Source organism: Protopterus annectens, chromosome 8.part1 (assembly GCF_019279795.1).
Source record: "Protopterus annectens isolate FY-2018-M chromosome 8.part1, PAN1.0, whole genome shotgun sequence".
Lineage (NCBI taxonomy): Eukaryota > Metazoa > Chordata > Ceratodontiformes > Protopteridae > Protopterus > Protopterus annectens.
Genome location: NC_056742.1, coordinates 150,166,373 through 150,184,426, shown reverse-complemented (window position 1 = coordinate 150,184,426; position 18,054 = coordinate 150,166,373). Strand labels below are relative to the sequence as shown.

Below are 18,054 nucleotides of genomic sequence, written 5' to 3'. Positions count from 1 at the left end.
AGAAATGCCCTGGCACTGTGCTGCCCAATGTTAGTTCCCAGTGCCTCTATCAAGTAGAGCCACTGGAGTGATCCCCGGGGTGAACATTGTATTTCCCATCCACTCATCAAGATTTCTCTTGAAGAGGGCCAGTGAGGTGCTCTGCTTGACATGTATGGCAAGTCTATTCCAGAGCATGGGCAGTCTCTGGGTTATGAACTTGTCCCTCCAGCATGTTCTGTTGATTGTGGTAATGAGGTTGAGATCTCTAGAGCGTGTGGTGTAGTGGGATTGGGATTTCTTTAGATGTAGCATTTCTAACAGAGCTGGGTCAGACATGGCTTTGTAAGTCAAGCAGAGATCGCCTCTTAGTAGATGACATGAGACAGAGAATAGCTAGAGTTTTTTGAGTCTGTTCATGTAGGACATGTGTTTAAGGCCTAGGATCCCCTCCGTGAGGTAATTTTGTGACCTCCCCAGCTGATGCAGGTGTTTAGTGAGGTACATGCTAAATGGGGCATTATACTCTTTGATTGGTCTAATGAGGGAAGAGTAGAAAGAAATGATGACCTCTTTCTTCCTGGATGCAAAACCCCTGGTAATGAAATGTGCCACATAGAAGGACTTTCTGACCACAGTGGCAATGTGGTGGTCAAAGGAGAGGTTGCTGTCAACCTGTGTCCCCAGATCTCTTATAATGCTTTCAGTGTTCAGTGGGCTCCCATCAATGTGGTAATTAGTGTGAATTGAGTTATTCCCAAAGGGGGCGACAATGCATTTTTTGGCATTAAGATAAAGGCCATGGTTTCGACACCAGTCATTGGTCTCAGTGAGGCCTTTCTGTAGGATCATAAAATTGCAAACATAAAACCACTACATTTTCCTTCAGTGTCATTGTGCTTCTAGGCGGATTACACTGGATATTACAACGTGCAGGTTGCGAACTTTACTGGGCCTTTTTTTGCTTCATTAACTTTTGAATCCATTGCTGTTTAACATTGCAGAGCTCAGTTTCCTTTTGTATCATTGCGCTTCTAAGCGGATTCTGCTGGGCTTCACAACGTACAGGTTATGATCTGCATTATTAACTTTTGAATTTAATACTGTTCAGTATTTCAGAATCCAGTTTTCTTCTTTATTATTGTGCTTCACACTTTGTGCGGATAAGCACGTTGGCTCCACCGTGCATTGACTGTTCTATTTTGAATTGAGAAGCCGAGAATTCAGTTTGTGCTGTTTTAGCACAATAACATTGCAATTTTGTTTTATCTCAGGTGTATAGGTCCATTTTTCTCATTGTGAATGCTACAAATATAATGGACATATTTTTTTGAGTGCATACATGTGCTGTTATTTTGATATCTGGATATTGTAAAGTTGAACTGTTGTTTCATTTTTTACTATATATAACTTTCTTTAGTGAAGCACAGCATTCAATGAAATTGTTTATGAGTTAAGAAGTTGTCAGTGCTTTGTAGGGCAAGAATTTTTGTATTACAGTATTGAATATTACTTTACTGTTTATCTGTGATTGATACATTGAGCAGAGTAACTTTTTTTTTTTTTATAATATTGTCATCTTGATTCACTAATACTGCTCAGTGGTATAGTTGCCATTTTATTTTTAGAGAATTATATTTATACATACTAGATGGAGCATTTAATAGCCCAATACACTGACTTGTCTCGACAAATAATGTCTCTGTTGTAAGCAAATGGCCCTGGCAATGTGGGTGACAACAGTAATGTCACCATTTCCAGTTCACAAGCAGAATTGCTTACTCTACATACACCACCGGGCCCCTCTGGGTTTTCCAACATGAGATTAGGGGGTAGAGATATGAATGGTGATACTTCTAGGCCTGGGAGATGGGGGAGTCAGAAACCAGTGTTGTCAGCTGCATTACCTGATTTTGAGACGCTATTATCCCCACCTGTATTACTTAATGGGTTAGTCTTTGAGCAGGATTCAGGTTTTGGTAATTTTAATTCTCAACTACAATTATTTGAGAAGTTAACTAAGAAATTCAAAACACTTCAGATGGATAATGCATTTCTGGAATGCTCTATTGAGTTAAATCAGGTGCCGAGGGGACTTAGAGTTTTTAAATTGCCCATGGGTATTCAGAAAATCTCTGACGAATTTCAGGAGTTGCTGGTGTTATACGATCGCACAGGTATGGATTTAATGTGGATTGTTATTAGAGACAACACAGTTAAATTAACTAAATTAAAAAATGAACTGTTGACTTTAAAACATAGTATTTTGAACGATTTATTGTTTGAAATTAACAAGGCACGATTTGATAAAATTTTGACTGATGTGGATAAATTTGTTAAGAATAGTTTAGAAAGAAAACAGAAGAAAATTATTAGAGACACTTTAGAATATAAAGAAAAAAGGGCATATTCCTCTCAAAGAAAGGATATAAATATGGTTGGGGACAATGATTACCAGGAGACTGCTAGAGACCGTAGAGATGAATCAGGGATGTGCAAACAGATGTATGTGACAACAATTATGCTTTTTTAGACAGTTCACAACTGCTGAGGCAGTCAGACTGGTTAAGGAACCTGGCGCAATATCAGAGTTATGCGAACACCAGAACCCAGAGGTGGCAGAATTACCAACAAAGGGGGAGATGGGGATGTCAACGCCAAACACGGTACAATCAATGGCACAACCATCAAGAGAATTACAACAACTAGATTTTTCTTTATTGTTTAGTGACAAAATGCAAAATAATATTTCCACACTTGAGATGCTTTCTGGCAACAGTGATGAGTTTATTTTTGATGAATTTAATGATGTTGATTGTATTAATAATACAACTAATTTTAAGTTACAGCTGATCATGATTTAAAAATTTACAATTATTCTGACTTTATTATTACAGAGCATCATGTCAATCTTTTCAAAAGAGGTTTTTCATTTGCCCCCACTTTTAGATATGAGACATGGAGACTTTTGATCAACCTCAGATTATATAACAGGCTTCTTAATTTAAGGCTGTTTTTTGGTAAAAATACTTCTCCAGATTATGACAACAAACATATAAGTCTCAAAAGAAGCAGTGTATTCATTCTGCCTTATAACCCTGCTTTTATGATTTTTGAGCATTTGTGTGGTGTACAAATACGTAGATGTTTTCAACGTGAAACACTATCGAATGGTAACCTTACTACAGCAGAACAGTTTTGTTTAAAAGAATTGTCTAGTAGTAACGAATAAAGGGTTATGAAACCAGATAAAGGTGGTGGGGTCGCTATTATGACAAACATTGATTATGAATGCAGAATGCAATTATTACTTAATGATGTTGACACCTATGAAATGGTATCCAAATTTGATGTGCAAAGAGCTTACACAAAAATTGATTGGCAACTATATGAATGTATGTGTGAGAGGATTATCTCACACGATGAATTTAAATATCTTTCTGTGGAACATCCTGTCATTCCATCAATATTTGGTATTCCTAAAATCCATAAGAATGAAAACTGTCCACCATTTAGGCCTATTGTTGCAGCCTGGGGCTCAAAGACTGAGCCCCTTTCGGCCTATATTGACATTATATACAAGAATACTTTGGATAAATTACCATATATTTTGAAAGATTCGTGGCATTGCCTGGATTGTATTAGGCATACCAATATTGATGATAGTGAGGAATTTTGGTTTGTGACTGTTGATGTCATCAATTTTTTTCCGTGATCCCCCACCAGATCGGGTTGGACATGTTTAGTAATAGTTTGATGAAACACAGCGATCTGCATCAAGTTAAGAGAAGTCTCTTGACTGAATTTCTATAGATGGTATTATTTAATAAATTCATGTTCTTTAATGGTGAATATTAGAAACAGACAAACAGGGTTGCGATGGGAGCCAGATGTGTACCCATTTATGCCAATTAGGTATTAGCAGAGTGGGAACAGACATTTGTTTTCACATCAGAATATAAGTCCAAAATAATGTTATATTTACGATATTTGGAAGATATTCTAATTTTCTGGAAGGGCTCTAAAAATGAAATAGAGGCTTTTATTATGTATCTGAATCAAACTGAGTTCCTCAAATTCATAAATCACATTGACAGACACCAAAACTGAGTTTTTGGATATCCAGTTATGCAAAGAGGATGATCGAATACACTCTAAAATATTTTCCGTAAAAAAAAAATATAGTAATTCCTTTTTGCATTATGATACTTGCCACCCTGACCACCAAAAGAAAAATGTGGTAAAGGGGTAAATTATATGGATATCCAGATTGATAAGTCAGGAAACATGTTTCAAAGCTGAAATGACACATTTGATGGACATGTTTAGGAACAGAGGATATCTGATGGAATTACTTTATAAATTTAGTATAGAGATTGAGAGGAGAAGACTTTGTGATTTCATGCCCATCCTATTGGATAATAGCAGAAAAGAAAATAATGTTCACATTTCTGTTAAGGACAACCCCAGTCAAAAATATTCTTCTGGTATGGTTATGGAGTTTAATCCAACAGGAGCAAAATTAAGGAACATCATGAACGCTGTATGGGATAGTGTTTTACCCAAGAAATCAAAGATGCATTAGGCTCAGCTCCCAGGTTTATTAACAGCAGAGGTTCTAATTTAAAAGAATTATTTGAGAAAAACTGTGTATCAGGACAATAGATCTTCATGAATGAGTAAATGAGGTACATGTAGTGTGTGCAAATACATTAATGATGGACCATATGTGCAGATTTGCAGTTACAAGAGAACGCTTATGTCAAAAGAAAAAAACTTCAAAGACCAATACACGTTAGGTTCAAGCAAGGCACCCTTTATTACTTGCAGCAAGGAGACAAAGCATGTAGGCACAAGGTTTGTCTGAATTACTGGTGATTAGTATGTTATTCTTATACAGTTCTCTTCATGTCACACAGAAAATGTTACTATTCTATTGCTGACGTAGTTAGACATAGCTTTCTGTATGTTCTACAGAAAATGTTACTAGACTTATTGCTGACTAGGTTAGATTATTTACTAGCTTGCAAAACATTTTGAGAAAAACAACCTGGCCTTGGGCTTATTTTAGCCCATTTCATCTTTTCAATTCTTCAGTTCTGCAGTTCTAATACGTGTTACATTTTGTCTAGATTCAAGGTACATTTCTAGCTTTGGTGCAAGTAATGCTGACTACGGTTTATACTTTCAAGCGTCTATTGTTCTCTTTATCAGTGCTTCTAGCAGCTGCATATTTTCTCATAGCATAAGCAGAAATGAATATGTCTTTGTTAAGTTTCATGACATTAGCAGAAATGAAATGTCTCTTGTTATTTTCATGACATTAGCAGAAATGAAATGTCTCTTGTTATTTTCATGACATTAGCAGAAATTAAATGCTTCTTGTTAAGTTTCTAACAGCTGTGCAGATTCATGCAGTGTGAACAGAATAAATGTATTAACCCTTTTAAACCTCAAATGCACTAAGCATACATATTACTATTATATATTTTTCTAACAGCTTAGATGTCCAGGGCACTGTAACTGTAATACCAAGATGGTTGTCTGTGTGGCTACATGCCTATCATGTACCGCATTTTATGTTGGGATGACTACAAGGAAGCTTAGACTTTGCATTTTGGAACACAACAGGGACATTAAGAATAAAAAATCTACCAATGCCTATTCAATCATAGCAAGAGTTCTGTTAATTTAAAAAAAAATATTTTCTTTGTGATTGACAAGTTGCCCAAGAAGTACTTTGGAGGAAATCTTAAAACCTTACTGGAAATTAGGGAATGCCTGTGGCAGCTACGCCTGGATGTATCTAATGCACCAGGCATTAATGATAGTATTTCTACAGCCTGTGTATTAAAATACAAGTCTCAGTTTATATAAAATACATTATATTTTTATAATATACTTCGTGATTACCCATTTTTCATTTTAAATGTAACAGTTGTATAGTTTTTAACAAGTGTGACATATTTATTCAATAAGTATATTTAATTATGTATTTTTGTTGTATAAGTAAATAACAGGGTTGAGCTGAATGAATTGGATATCAGTGAGTTAATTTTTAAATGCACGTAGGTACTCGTGTGATTAATTTGTTTCTAATTGGTATTTAAGTGATTATTATGGTACTGTTTACTGACTCTGAAGAAGCCCAACTGTGGGTGAAAGCACTTAGTCAGTGTGGATAATTACATTAAAAGCTGATGTTTCTTTTGGTTCGGGTCTGCCTTTCTGTAGGATGTCTGCATCACTTGGGGAGTTAATAATGGCTCCCAGCTTGCAGTCATTTGTGAAGGTGGTCAGCCAGAGTCCCTCCATGTTGACCTGGACTTATGAGAAGTAGATGCCAAACAGGAGAGGACCCAGGACTGATCCTTGAGGGACTCCACTTGTGACTGGTCAGCAGTCTGACTTGGAGTCCACTACTTCAACACTGTGGGTTCTATCTGTGAGCCAATTTGCAACCCACCTAACGATACAGGGGTTGATGCCTAGTTTGGTGAGTTTATCAATAATTCCTGAGTGAGGAATGGTATCAAAGGCTTTGGCCAGATCTAGGTAGGCTGTATGAACTGCCTTACCTTCATCCACAGCTCTGGTGACTGACTCAAAGAAGTCAACTAGGTTGAGCAAGCATGATCTACCTTTCACAAAACCAAATTGCATGGGATCTAGAGTCTGGAGATTCCCTATATCCTGGTTAATTAGGTCCATGATGATGCACTCCATAGCCTTACATATCAGATTTTTCAGGCTAATGGGGCAATAATTTCCAGGGTCTGTAGTCACTCCTCCTTTATGGAGAAGGATGAATGTAGCAGTGTGCTATTTGGTAGGGACAAAGCCTGAGGTGAGGCTGTGAGTGAACAGAGCAGTTCACTGTGTAATTCATGTAGAACACAGCCAGGGATATTGTTGGGTCCCATGGAAGCTGTATTCTTGACCTTCGACAATGCAGCTTTAACCTGTGCTGCAGTAAAGTTGGGTGCCTGGTATTCTTCTGGTATTGAGGTTGGCCATTTGGGGGGGAGAAAGGGGTAAAGTTGGCAATGAATCTGTCAGCCAGTATGTTGGCAATATCTGTTGGCTCAGTATAGGAGGTACCATTGTGCAGTAACTTAGAGCAAATCTGGGTATTGCCCTGGAGATTCTTGATATAACTATAGAAGGTTTGTGGTTGTTTTTAGTGTCTGCCAAAATTCTGCCTTCATAGATGGCTTTGGAGGCTTTGATGAGGAATCTCAACTTTTTGTTGAGGCTGATAAGGGACATTTCATTCCAAATTATCCTGAGCAATTACCATTTTGAAAGACAAAATCTGCATTTCTGTTTGCATTCCTGTGTTGCATTTTATTTAAATATTAAATGTTAATAAGATGGTAGTAATTACATGGACATAGTCCAAGCATAAATCTAGCAGGTGAAACAATGTGTGAAAGTGTGTGTGTACATGTGCATATGGTATCCCCTTAGAACTCCTTTGCTTATTCTTTAACAGGACTGCGTCATACTTGGATGGTATGACCTCCTTCCCTAGTGGAAATATAACTGCACAGTTTCGTAACAGCTGTATAGGTTTCCAATACAGATAGTAATTTCACGGTTCAGGACTACATTACAGTAAAATAAAGAAAATGAAACAAGGGAAGAGTATTCTCTTTCCCAGTGGATATTTGATTTATCAGGGTAATACATGCTAGCGGCTACTTTAATGCAAAGCTGTATACTTAGTTTTTCTTTTACTTCATGCTTATCCTGTTGCTGTCTAATCAGCTGGCATGAAGCCAAGGGACTAGTTAATTTAGTTAATTTTATACTACTGAATTTGCTGCATTCCAACCTACTATACTCATCAGCTTATCCAAAGGAAGAATTCTGTACATCTGGAATAAGTGGTTTTCTTGTGTTAAAACTGTATGAAATTAAGATATGTAACATTTTAACTTCTTATATGTGCTCTTTGCAAGAAATAGTTCATTACCCTTCAAATGGAAAAGTATGTGCTCTTAGTAACAAAGAGGTCCTTGCACTTTGGTTTAGACAGTGACATTATATAACTTGTAGTCTAACAGATATATATTTTTATTGCCAGGTCTGCCTTACCTTGATAACTGTTTTCTGTAAATGCTTATTTGGGCCTGCTACCCTAATTTTATTAACACCTTATCCCCTTACATTGCTCCCTTTATGCTTTGTTGCATCCCCTCCTTCCACCATCCAAAAATATTCTTCCTTATTGATAATCATCTCTTCTTACATCCCAAATTTCCATTGCTGCCTGCAAAAAAAAAAAAAAAAAAAAATCACCTAACCAGTCTTGTCTCTGCTGCCTGAACAACATCCATAATTGCATTACTGAAACTGATAATCTAGTAGTCTTCAAGAAATGTCTAAAGGCTGGCCTAACTAATCAGTACAAATGTACTTACTTGGGATACTGGATAATATCAAATAAATAAAGATAAGACAGGTGCTACACTAGTTTATTCTACAGCCTCATCATATCTTTCTTCTGTTTTTGGTACACTAACTAACTATGTTCTTTGTTTTGATCCAGAGGGTGATAATTTTTTTGTATTTTTTTTTTTGCTTGTCTTATTTATTTATTTAACATTTGTTGACCGGGAAAGTCCGACTAGGTTCCACAGAGCCTGTTTTCAGCGGAGGCCCGGGGAGAAATGCTCCAGATGCATGTCTTTGGAATGTGGGTGGAAACCCATGCAAACACAGGGAGAACATGCAAACTCTACACAGAAGGCACCCCAGCCGAGAATCGAACCGGAGAACCTCTTGCTGTGAGGTGACAATGTTAACCGCTGCACCACTGGGCCGCCCAATTTTTGGTCATGTTCCTTTAATACTGTAATAGTTATTGTTCCTCTGCTTAACTTTTCCAGATGTTGAGTAAACGTGCAAATATAGATATGTACATAGTGACTTAGCTTCTTTGTTGGTTTTTCAATAATTCTACTTGCTTAATGTGTATGTGTTTGCTCCCATTACTGTGGTTAGGTTCATAGGTAGTTGCTAGGCATGCGGTTCAGGATACCATTGAGAAGCCTAGCACAGTTTTCGAATCACTCCAAACCACTGATTGGTTCAGTGAGCTGCTCAAGATCACACAGCAGGCAAACAAAGGCTGAGTGACTGAAACCCTGTACAGCAGGAAGCAGTCCATTAACAGTTCATCTGCACTAACTGTCAGATGAATGCAAGCACCTGCTGTGTCTAAATCAAGTGCCTGTATGTTTACTGATGTTAATTGTTTGTGACTGTCTTGAGGCTTGAGTTGTGCCAGAAAAGGGACTAGTACCAGCCCACTTACCACATTAGCAAACAAACAAAGACAATAAATAAATTAAATAAATAGGACAATCCATTATTTCACGTTCCTTAAACTGAGTCCTTCTGCAAAATACACCTGGAATATAACAGCCCCAGTATTCTCAGCCTTGGTTCCCACTAAGTACACATCTATAGACTTTACTCAGTATGAATTGCAGTAAAATATTGTTACTTGATGGCTGTATACTAATATCACTTGGCTTAACCTCCACAGCATTAGACATACAAGGAATTGTCTAAATGTAACTTAAATACATCCTTAGGTACCACTACGTGAATCAGCTTCACATTTAAATGTCACTGTATTTTTTATTATATAACACTGCTCCCTGTTCAGCCATCCATTCCTACATAACAGACATCCATGCTAGCAGAGTATATTACATCTGGCATTAATACTCCAACCAGCCTAGGACATTTCATTAAAGTTATCCTTCTATTATTAATCTATTAATGCTGAACTCAGTGCAGGACTTTTAGATGTTGCACATATTAAGTAGGATGACTCCTGTCATGAAAGGAGATACTGCCAGCCCAGCTAGCTGGAATTGTATAAATAATTATATGCCATTTGTGCATACTAATATGCTTTATACAGAAGTGTAACAAAAGGAAATACTGCCAGCCCAGCTGTCTGGAATTTTGTAAATAATTATATGTCATTTGTGAATATTAATATGATTTATATAGAAGTGTACCAAAAGGGAGCTACTGCTAGCACAGCTGTCTGGAATTTTGTAAATGGTTATGTGTCATTTTTGAATGTCAACGTGCTTCATATAAGATGCTTGTGTTACAGATGTATTAGAACTGTATGTCATATTATACAGACATGTGCTGAGATATTTTGTAAAGTACTGAACTTTGAGGTGTGACCACAGTGTACCCTGCTGGATTAGAACAGAAATGTATATACACTATTGTAACTGTTTAGATGTATATATTTTAACAATGGAAACTGGAGCACAGGAGGTTAATTTCAGAAAAATAGCTGAACATTTAAATTACTTTATGACAGCCAGAGACAAGATGTCTATACTAGGGAGCTCTGTGTGTTATCTTAAAAGAGGAATAATTACTAGGCTTGAGATCTGACAGTGTTTTATTGTTTTATGACTTTCAGAATCTGCCTTAGATCTAAGAAGAGCCCTTGTTTATGTATTTTCACAGGTAGATGCTAAATGCTGTTGTTTTTGAGCCTGGAAACTGAAGTCAGATGATAAGAAATGATGTCATTCTGTAAGTATCCCAGCAGTAATATTTGGGATATTAATTTAAGAACTCTCTGAGAGAGAGAGACTGGGCGTTTTGTGTTTTGTCTTTGACCTGACAAAAAACACCCACTCACCCCATCTGCCTGATTGCTCTGTAAGTAAGTTAACTAGGGCATAGTAATTCTCTTAGCTTCAGTCAGTCAGGAATATAGTGAAGTATAGCTTAGTTGTTTTCTTTATTTATTTGATACTGTCCTGCAACGTTGTTTTAAATATTTCCTGTGATTTTGAACTCTGATGTAACTGTGATTACATACTGAGTATTTTCTTGTTCTTTTATTATTTATAATTAAATATATTTAAATCTTTCATTGTGGCTGATATTTGTGAGACATATTTAAGTTCTGAGAGTACTTGCATATTTATTTGGTGACACTGTGGGCCACTCCAAATAGCCTTGCACTTGGTCAAACTACCATTTGGATTAATAGTAATATTACACAGTAAGATTAGATGCTCTTTGTGAATGGCCTTAAAGTAGCTGATAAGGAGTGGCTATGGCAGTAAAAACTACCTTATAGTCTGGGCAGAAGGGGACATAGCTAGTAAACCTGTGCCAGCCTTTTCCATGTGTGTGTGTGTGTGTGTGTGTGTGTGTGTTTGTGTATAAATCAAATCTCAAAGAGTATGTGGGCAGGAACACGAAGCACTGGTTAGACAGAGAGGGTGCTGGAGGTCTTGGCTTGGCCACCCCGCTGAGATCTCAACCCTATAGCTGGTGCAGTGTGAAGTCTTATTGAGGATCTGGAGAAAGAGGGAGAAACCAGCCCCAGACGGACTGTGGTCTCTGTGTACTCTTAAGGGAAATTGCACGTTACTTCATGTGTACTTCTCATCCTTCCCAATGTACATCCCCCACTGGTGCTAGTGGTGAGGATTTAGGCTTCTTGATTACTGGGCCATTGATGGGATGTCACAACTCTTACTGTCCTTTTTCAATGTATCAAAGGCAAACTATGCTGCCATATCAAAATCATGGCTCAAATCACACATAAAGGACAAAGTATAAGGAGTTCCAGGCTATGAAATCTATTACAAGTATAGGCAATGAAAAAATCTCTTGGTGTAACCAACTTAAGTAGTCAGGTCTAAAGCCAAAGCTGCACCCTTCTCAACCTCCCTCTCTATTCCTGAGACAGAAGCATTAAAACTGTAACTGCTGGAAATATTGCAATTCCAGAAAAGATGCATCTATCTTTAACCAGGGAATGCCAATAACTTGCACTACAAGGCACTTTAATGTTTCTTTTAATACACTAACTGATTAAAGCATTATCTATAAAATCTGCTTCTTAGAACGTGGCTAATAACAACATTAGATTGGAAAAAGAAAAACACACACAAAAACCAACATACCAGTTTGGATGCTTACCAAGATGTCCAATAGCAATAAACACAGAGGGACTCAACCTGATCACATCAGTGACTACTTTGATATATTCACACTCTGTAAACAAACCACTTACATCAATTTTCAAAAACCTGGCATATTCATATTATCAGAGGCATTCCTACAGATATTATAGTAGAAGAAATTACATGCATGGATTTGAAATGCACAGATCAAACCCCAGACATCAGGATCACTCTGGGTATATTAAATACATTTCTCTTCAACTTGCTTAAAAAGTATGCTCCTGTACATAACATCTGAAGAGAGAATCAGCTCAGCTATGAGAGAAAGTATGGCTCTAGGTGATAAGGTGTGCACAGTATATAAGCAACCCAACAGTACAAATTCACACAAGTGCAGGGAAGCATGAAATAGCTGCCCACAATTAAACAGGAAAGTCAAGCAGGGCTACTTCAAGAACTTACAAAAGTCAAACTTTTACAGTCCTACTGGCCTCTCGAATGCCATCAAACAAAGTACTACATAATACGTCTGTAACCAAAAACCCTCTTGACTTGCCATCCCCTCAGGATGCTACTAATAAATCTAAATCTGAAGACTAATTTAAATCAATAATAACAAAGTAGGCAACTCAATATGGCAATTCCATAAACACCCCTTAGTTATGAAATCAATATATTTAAATATTCAGCTTTCAACACATCAGTTTAACCGGCACAGAGTTACAGTTATTTGAGACGAGACATTATGAAAGGGCAATGGTATTTTCTAAGGCTAGTTTAAGAAACTATTACCTTACATTGCTATCCCCCTGTGTAGGCTGATGAACACAAGTTTGTTAATAAAAAGTCTGAAATGCGGACGTTTTCCCAACCTGTGGAAACATGTTAAAATAATACATCTGCATATAAATGGAGACAAAATCAAAGTCAAAGTCTTATTACATTACTTAATCCACTATGCAGAATATTACAGTGTGGCGTGCATACTGAACCCATGACATGGCTACATGAAAACAATGTAGTTACCATAACACAACTGGTTTCTGTGCAGGACATAATATCAGCTTGTTTTTGCTATGCCCCTAAAAACAAAGGGTTTACTTCCAATGTTGATTTCCTGAACTTTTCAAAATCGTTTGATATTGTTTGCCATCATTTCTTTTTATTATGGTTACAACACCTTGGTTGCTCCACTATAGTTGTTTATTGGTTCACAGACCACCCCAATAATCAACCTTCAACTGTGCAGTAGCATGGAGAATTATCCTATATATTCTTATCCAACACACACATTTTCCAGGGATCCAATCTTGGTCCATTATTGCTCATCAACTTCACCACTGAAGGTGAAGGGTATTTCATTAATTTACTGTGCAGATTACACTAGTCTAATACATGCTGCTAAACAACTCCTAACTATCAACTCAGAACTTGACATCCACTATGATTCACTACACTAATGGATAAACCAAGACAGACTAATATTTAGGTAGGTAGACACCAAATAAATTATATGTCATAAAAAGGATATAATATTAACTCATTCCATCCACAAGAAAGTCTTTAACTATCATCCAGACCTCCAAATATAGTTACATCATGGAAATGCTTAGGAGATACAATGGACTGTGTACTTAACTTCTATGACCATGCAAATGCATTATACAGAAATAAAAGCTATCATTTTCTGCCTGACATGAAGAAAATAACTACCAAAGCATTCCTTTTGACTGAGTCACTATATGGCATAATGGCCACCAGATATCCCAGTAAACCATTATTATAATCAACAGGATAATCCAAAATCAGTCACAGTCACCACGATATGCACTGAACACAAGGGCACGTACGAAATAACTTAGTACAAAATTTATTGACTTCGACAACAATACTGGTTGAGCGCTTTCATCTACTGATAGTAGATTTCATCAGAACCAACTTTAACAGCCACTACTCACGTTTTTATGGCTTTAAACCAATCACAAACTTAAAACATTTCCTACCCTATGTATACTAATTAACCATTTAAAGTGCTCAGTGCATTGATTCCAGAACGACTACCTATCTAATTTAACTTTAATAGCTTATACTAACACCATGAAATTTTAACCTATTCAAAATATCTTATTTAATAAACAATGCCTAACTTTTATTAATTTACTAATAAAACAGACTTTAAAATATGTATATTTTCCTTAAAAAACACATTTAAAAAAACACAATTAAAAACTCATTTAAAAAATGCATAAAGAGGTATTGCCCATCCTAATGTACTTCATACATGATCCTCTTGTAATCATAACACAATTCTACTATGAACTATTGCCGTTTAATGTTCCTACTACTATACACTCACCTGTTATTCTCTAATACTGGCTTAATAGAGATGGTATCCTTAAGTCCAGGATATTCAGACGCATTAAGTTTAATTTGCCATCTTGTCTCCCTCTCTCTCAATAATAATTTTATATTCCCTCCCCTAGGGCTAGGTTTAATACATTCCAATATCCCAAAATTAAAAGTATTACATACCCTATTTCCATTCAGATGTCTCCAAAGGGCATTTTTTGTATCTTCCCTTTTTATCTTATAATAATGCTCATACATTCTATTTCTCAGACATCTAACTGTCATCCCCACATAATAACAAGGACATTTTGTACACTTCGCTAGATAAACCACGTGGGGAGTCCTACAGTTACCTTTTCTGAATTTTATTTTTGTATTGTGAACATATTCCAATATAATTGACGGTACTGACATAATATATTTACACTGATTACAACTTCCACATCTAGTGGTACGTGTATCCTGCTGTACATATTTGGAATTATTTTTCTTCCCTAGTCTCATCTTTAGATTGTTCCCATTCCTATATACAAATTTGGGTCCATCCCCCACTACCTTATATACACTCTCCTCAGTTTTTAAGATATTCCAATTATTCTGTATTATTTTTTTGATGCCATTTACTTCGGGAGCATATTGTACTATGCATGCTCTGGTATATTCATTCATTTCCGAGGATCTTTTTTGTCCATTGTTAACCCCATTCACTTCTCCTAATATGGGCTTGTATTTTTTCCCCCATTCTTTCTTTACATATTCCGTAATATCCAGAATCATCTCCTTCGGGTATCCCCTAACTTCAAAGATTTTACCTATATTGTCCATCTCCAATAACATTACCGAATACTGTGATGTCATTCTTGCCGCTCTTATACATTGCCCTTTTACTATGCTCCTTTTCTGGTGTATGGGGTGACAGCTGGTAAACTCTAAATAATCATTACTAAAGGTTTCTTTCCTATATATGTTAGATTTAAATATACCATTCTCTATAGTAACTTTGGTGTCTAAAAAAGATATACTATTCTTATTCATACTAAATGTGAACCTTAAATATTCACATCTAGTGTTAAGATAATTTATAAATTCTTTGATGCTACTTACATTACCCCTCCACACCAAGAATGCGTCAATATACATATTTTAAAGTCTGTTTTATTAGTAAATCAGTAAAAGTTAGGCATTGTTTATTAAATAAGATATTTTGAATAGGTTAAAATTTCAAGGTGTTAGTATAAGCTACTAAAGTTAAATTAGATAGGTAGTCGTTCTGGAATCAATGCACTGAGCACTTTAAATGGTTAATTAGTATACATAGGGTAGGAAATGTTTTAAGTTTGTGATTGGTTTAAAGCCATATAAAAAGTGAGTAGTGGCTGTTAAAGTTGGTTCTGATGAAATCTACTATCAGTAGATGAAAGCGCTCAACCAGTATTGTTGTCGAAGTCAATAAATTTTGTACTAAGTTATTTCGTACGTGCCCTTGTGTTCAGTGCATATCTTGGTGACTGTGACTGATTTTGGATTATCCTGTTGTTACATTGTTGGCCGGTCCAGTCGAATATTATTATAATCAGTTTGACTTTGATTTTTAATAAAACTGCTAAATTCTTCAATAGTGAGAAGGCAAGCTTTCAAAACTATTCTATACTCAAGAAACTATACTGGAAACTATACTGGATGCCACTTGAAAATAAGATATGATTCATTCTTATATTCATTTTCCCATAAAATACTGCATAAGGAGTCTTTTCCAACCCTAGGTAATCCATTACTGTGATATACAACCACCTTACCACTTGGATCAGCTAAACAAAACCTCATTAAGGTTAATCAATGATATGCAGTGATAGGATGTAGAGCCCCCGGATTCTATTTCTCAGCTGTATAGAGCAAGTTGCCTAACAGACTTAGAGCAGTATCATATCGTATAACATTTATTTTCACACCCTCCTAGCCTGTTATTGTTGTGTTCTTAAACCCAGTGTATCAATTGTTGCCCCTCTTATGATAATTTGACCATATAGTTCCTTCCCTCTCCCCTAACTTCTGCCATCGATCAAGTAAGCACAGAAGTATAATTTTACAAAGTCTGTCCCCTTACACCATTTAAATGCATTTGGCCTCCTCTCACTAAATCCTATGGAGCGAGAACATAGTGTCTATAAAGACAGCCTGTTTTGTTCTTTTAAATTAGATGGCTCTTGAGTTTTGATTCAGAAGTTTGTTTGTTTTGTTTGCTTTTTTTGTTTGTTTCTTCTTGGTTTTGACTATTACATTGTGTTTCATACTGTCCTATCTACTCAGTGCTACATTTACTTTATTTCTAAACCCTAAGCACTGGACAAGATAGGAGGTGAGCCCGTTAGTTTCATTTCTGTTGCAACCTTTCAGCACTAGGACTCCTAAGACAATGCACATACTATTTAAGTAGATAGCAAATGTTGGAGGTGTGATGGGAAAGGGAAGGGTAATTAGAAACATTTTTTGGGGGTGTAATGAATTGGCTGATTTTAAAGAATTCCCCAGAGTACTTTGAAAGAGATATGTTAGGGAAGCAAATGGTTGAGTCAGCCTGAACAAAAATACTCCATATCTATCACTTTGAAGAACTAGAATAACAATAGAAATGTTGTCCTGATAGGCAATTATTGGTAGGCACAATGAATCACCACTCACAAGGCTAGAAAAGGAGAGGGAAGGGAGAGTTTCTTTCAGATGCCTGGATCTCTGATGTTTCAAATGTCCTAAGAACCTTAACTTATGACAAATAGGACTACAGCATTGAGTGATGATATATGTTGGAGACTTGAAAAGCAAAACTCTTAGGGATATGAAGAGAGAAATGTCAGAAAGTACAGTTGTGTACACTTACCATAAATGTAGATGTTCAAGTGTATTCACTGTTGCAGTCATCAGACTTGGGTTATCTGCCTGCAGGTAGCCCTCATTTGGCCCAAATACCAGAGACTTAGTACTGACTGACGTCAGGTTGTCAGGGGTATAAAAACAGGCAGCCGACGCCATTACATCAGTTTTTCTTGCCCCAAATGTCAGGAGCCCCTCAAATAGGGAGCTAAGTTATGGTAGGGAAAACACCATCAGTAAAAAGTAAATACCAATACCAATACCAATACCAATACCCCTGAAAGGGGTGAGTAATAGGCATAGAGAGGAAAAAGAGAGAGAGAGAGAGAGAGAGAGAGAGAGAGAGACAAAGGGGCTGGAGGGAGAGAAACCAGGACTGCAACAGTGAATACACTCGAACATCTACGTTTACGGTAAGTGTATACAACTGTACTATGTTCTTTGTGTTTCACTGTTGCAGTCATCACACTTGGGTGGATTCCCAAAGCTGAAGAAGGGTTGAGGTAGGAAGATTTAGGGCTGGCTAGAATGCCTTGCAGGACTGCTGTTGCAAAGCCTACCCTGGATTTGGAGAAGATAGGCAAATGGTAGTGCTTGGTGAAACTGTGTACTCAACTCCAGGTAGCAGCTTCCAGGATGTCCCTGGTAGGGACTCCCCTGAGAAATGCAGCAGAGGTACATGTTCCCCTGTTGAAGTGTGTTTTGACCCCCTGGGGTTGGTTTCCCATGGTGCTTGTAGCAGAAATGGATGCAATGTGCTATTCATTTAGATATAGTTTGCTTAGAAATGGCCTTGCCCTCAGGGGTGTAGCTAGGATTTTCAGATTTGTACTCACAGCTCTCAAACTGCTACCCCCCTCCCCAGCCAAGCTACGGCCATTCTTGT

General features: G+C 36.9%; 1 protein-coding gene across 1 annotated transcript in view; it reads right to left on the bottom strand.

Annotated features, from left to right (window-relative positions):
* The window catches only part of PKD1L2 (polycystin 1 like 2), a 1,522,374-nt gene that overhangs the window by 395,102 nt on the left and 1,109,218 nt on the right, over positions 1-18,054 (bottom strand). Inside the window, exon 36 of the mRNA XM_044081586.1 lies at positions 9,159-9,170. Within this exon, the coding sequence (XP_043937521.1) occupies positions 9,159-9,170 (12 nt within the window). The remainder of the gene's footprint in view (positions 1-9,158; positions 9,171-18,054) is intronic.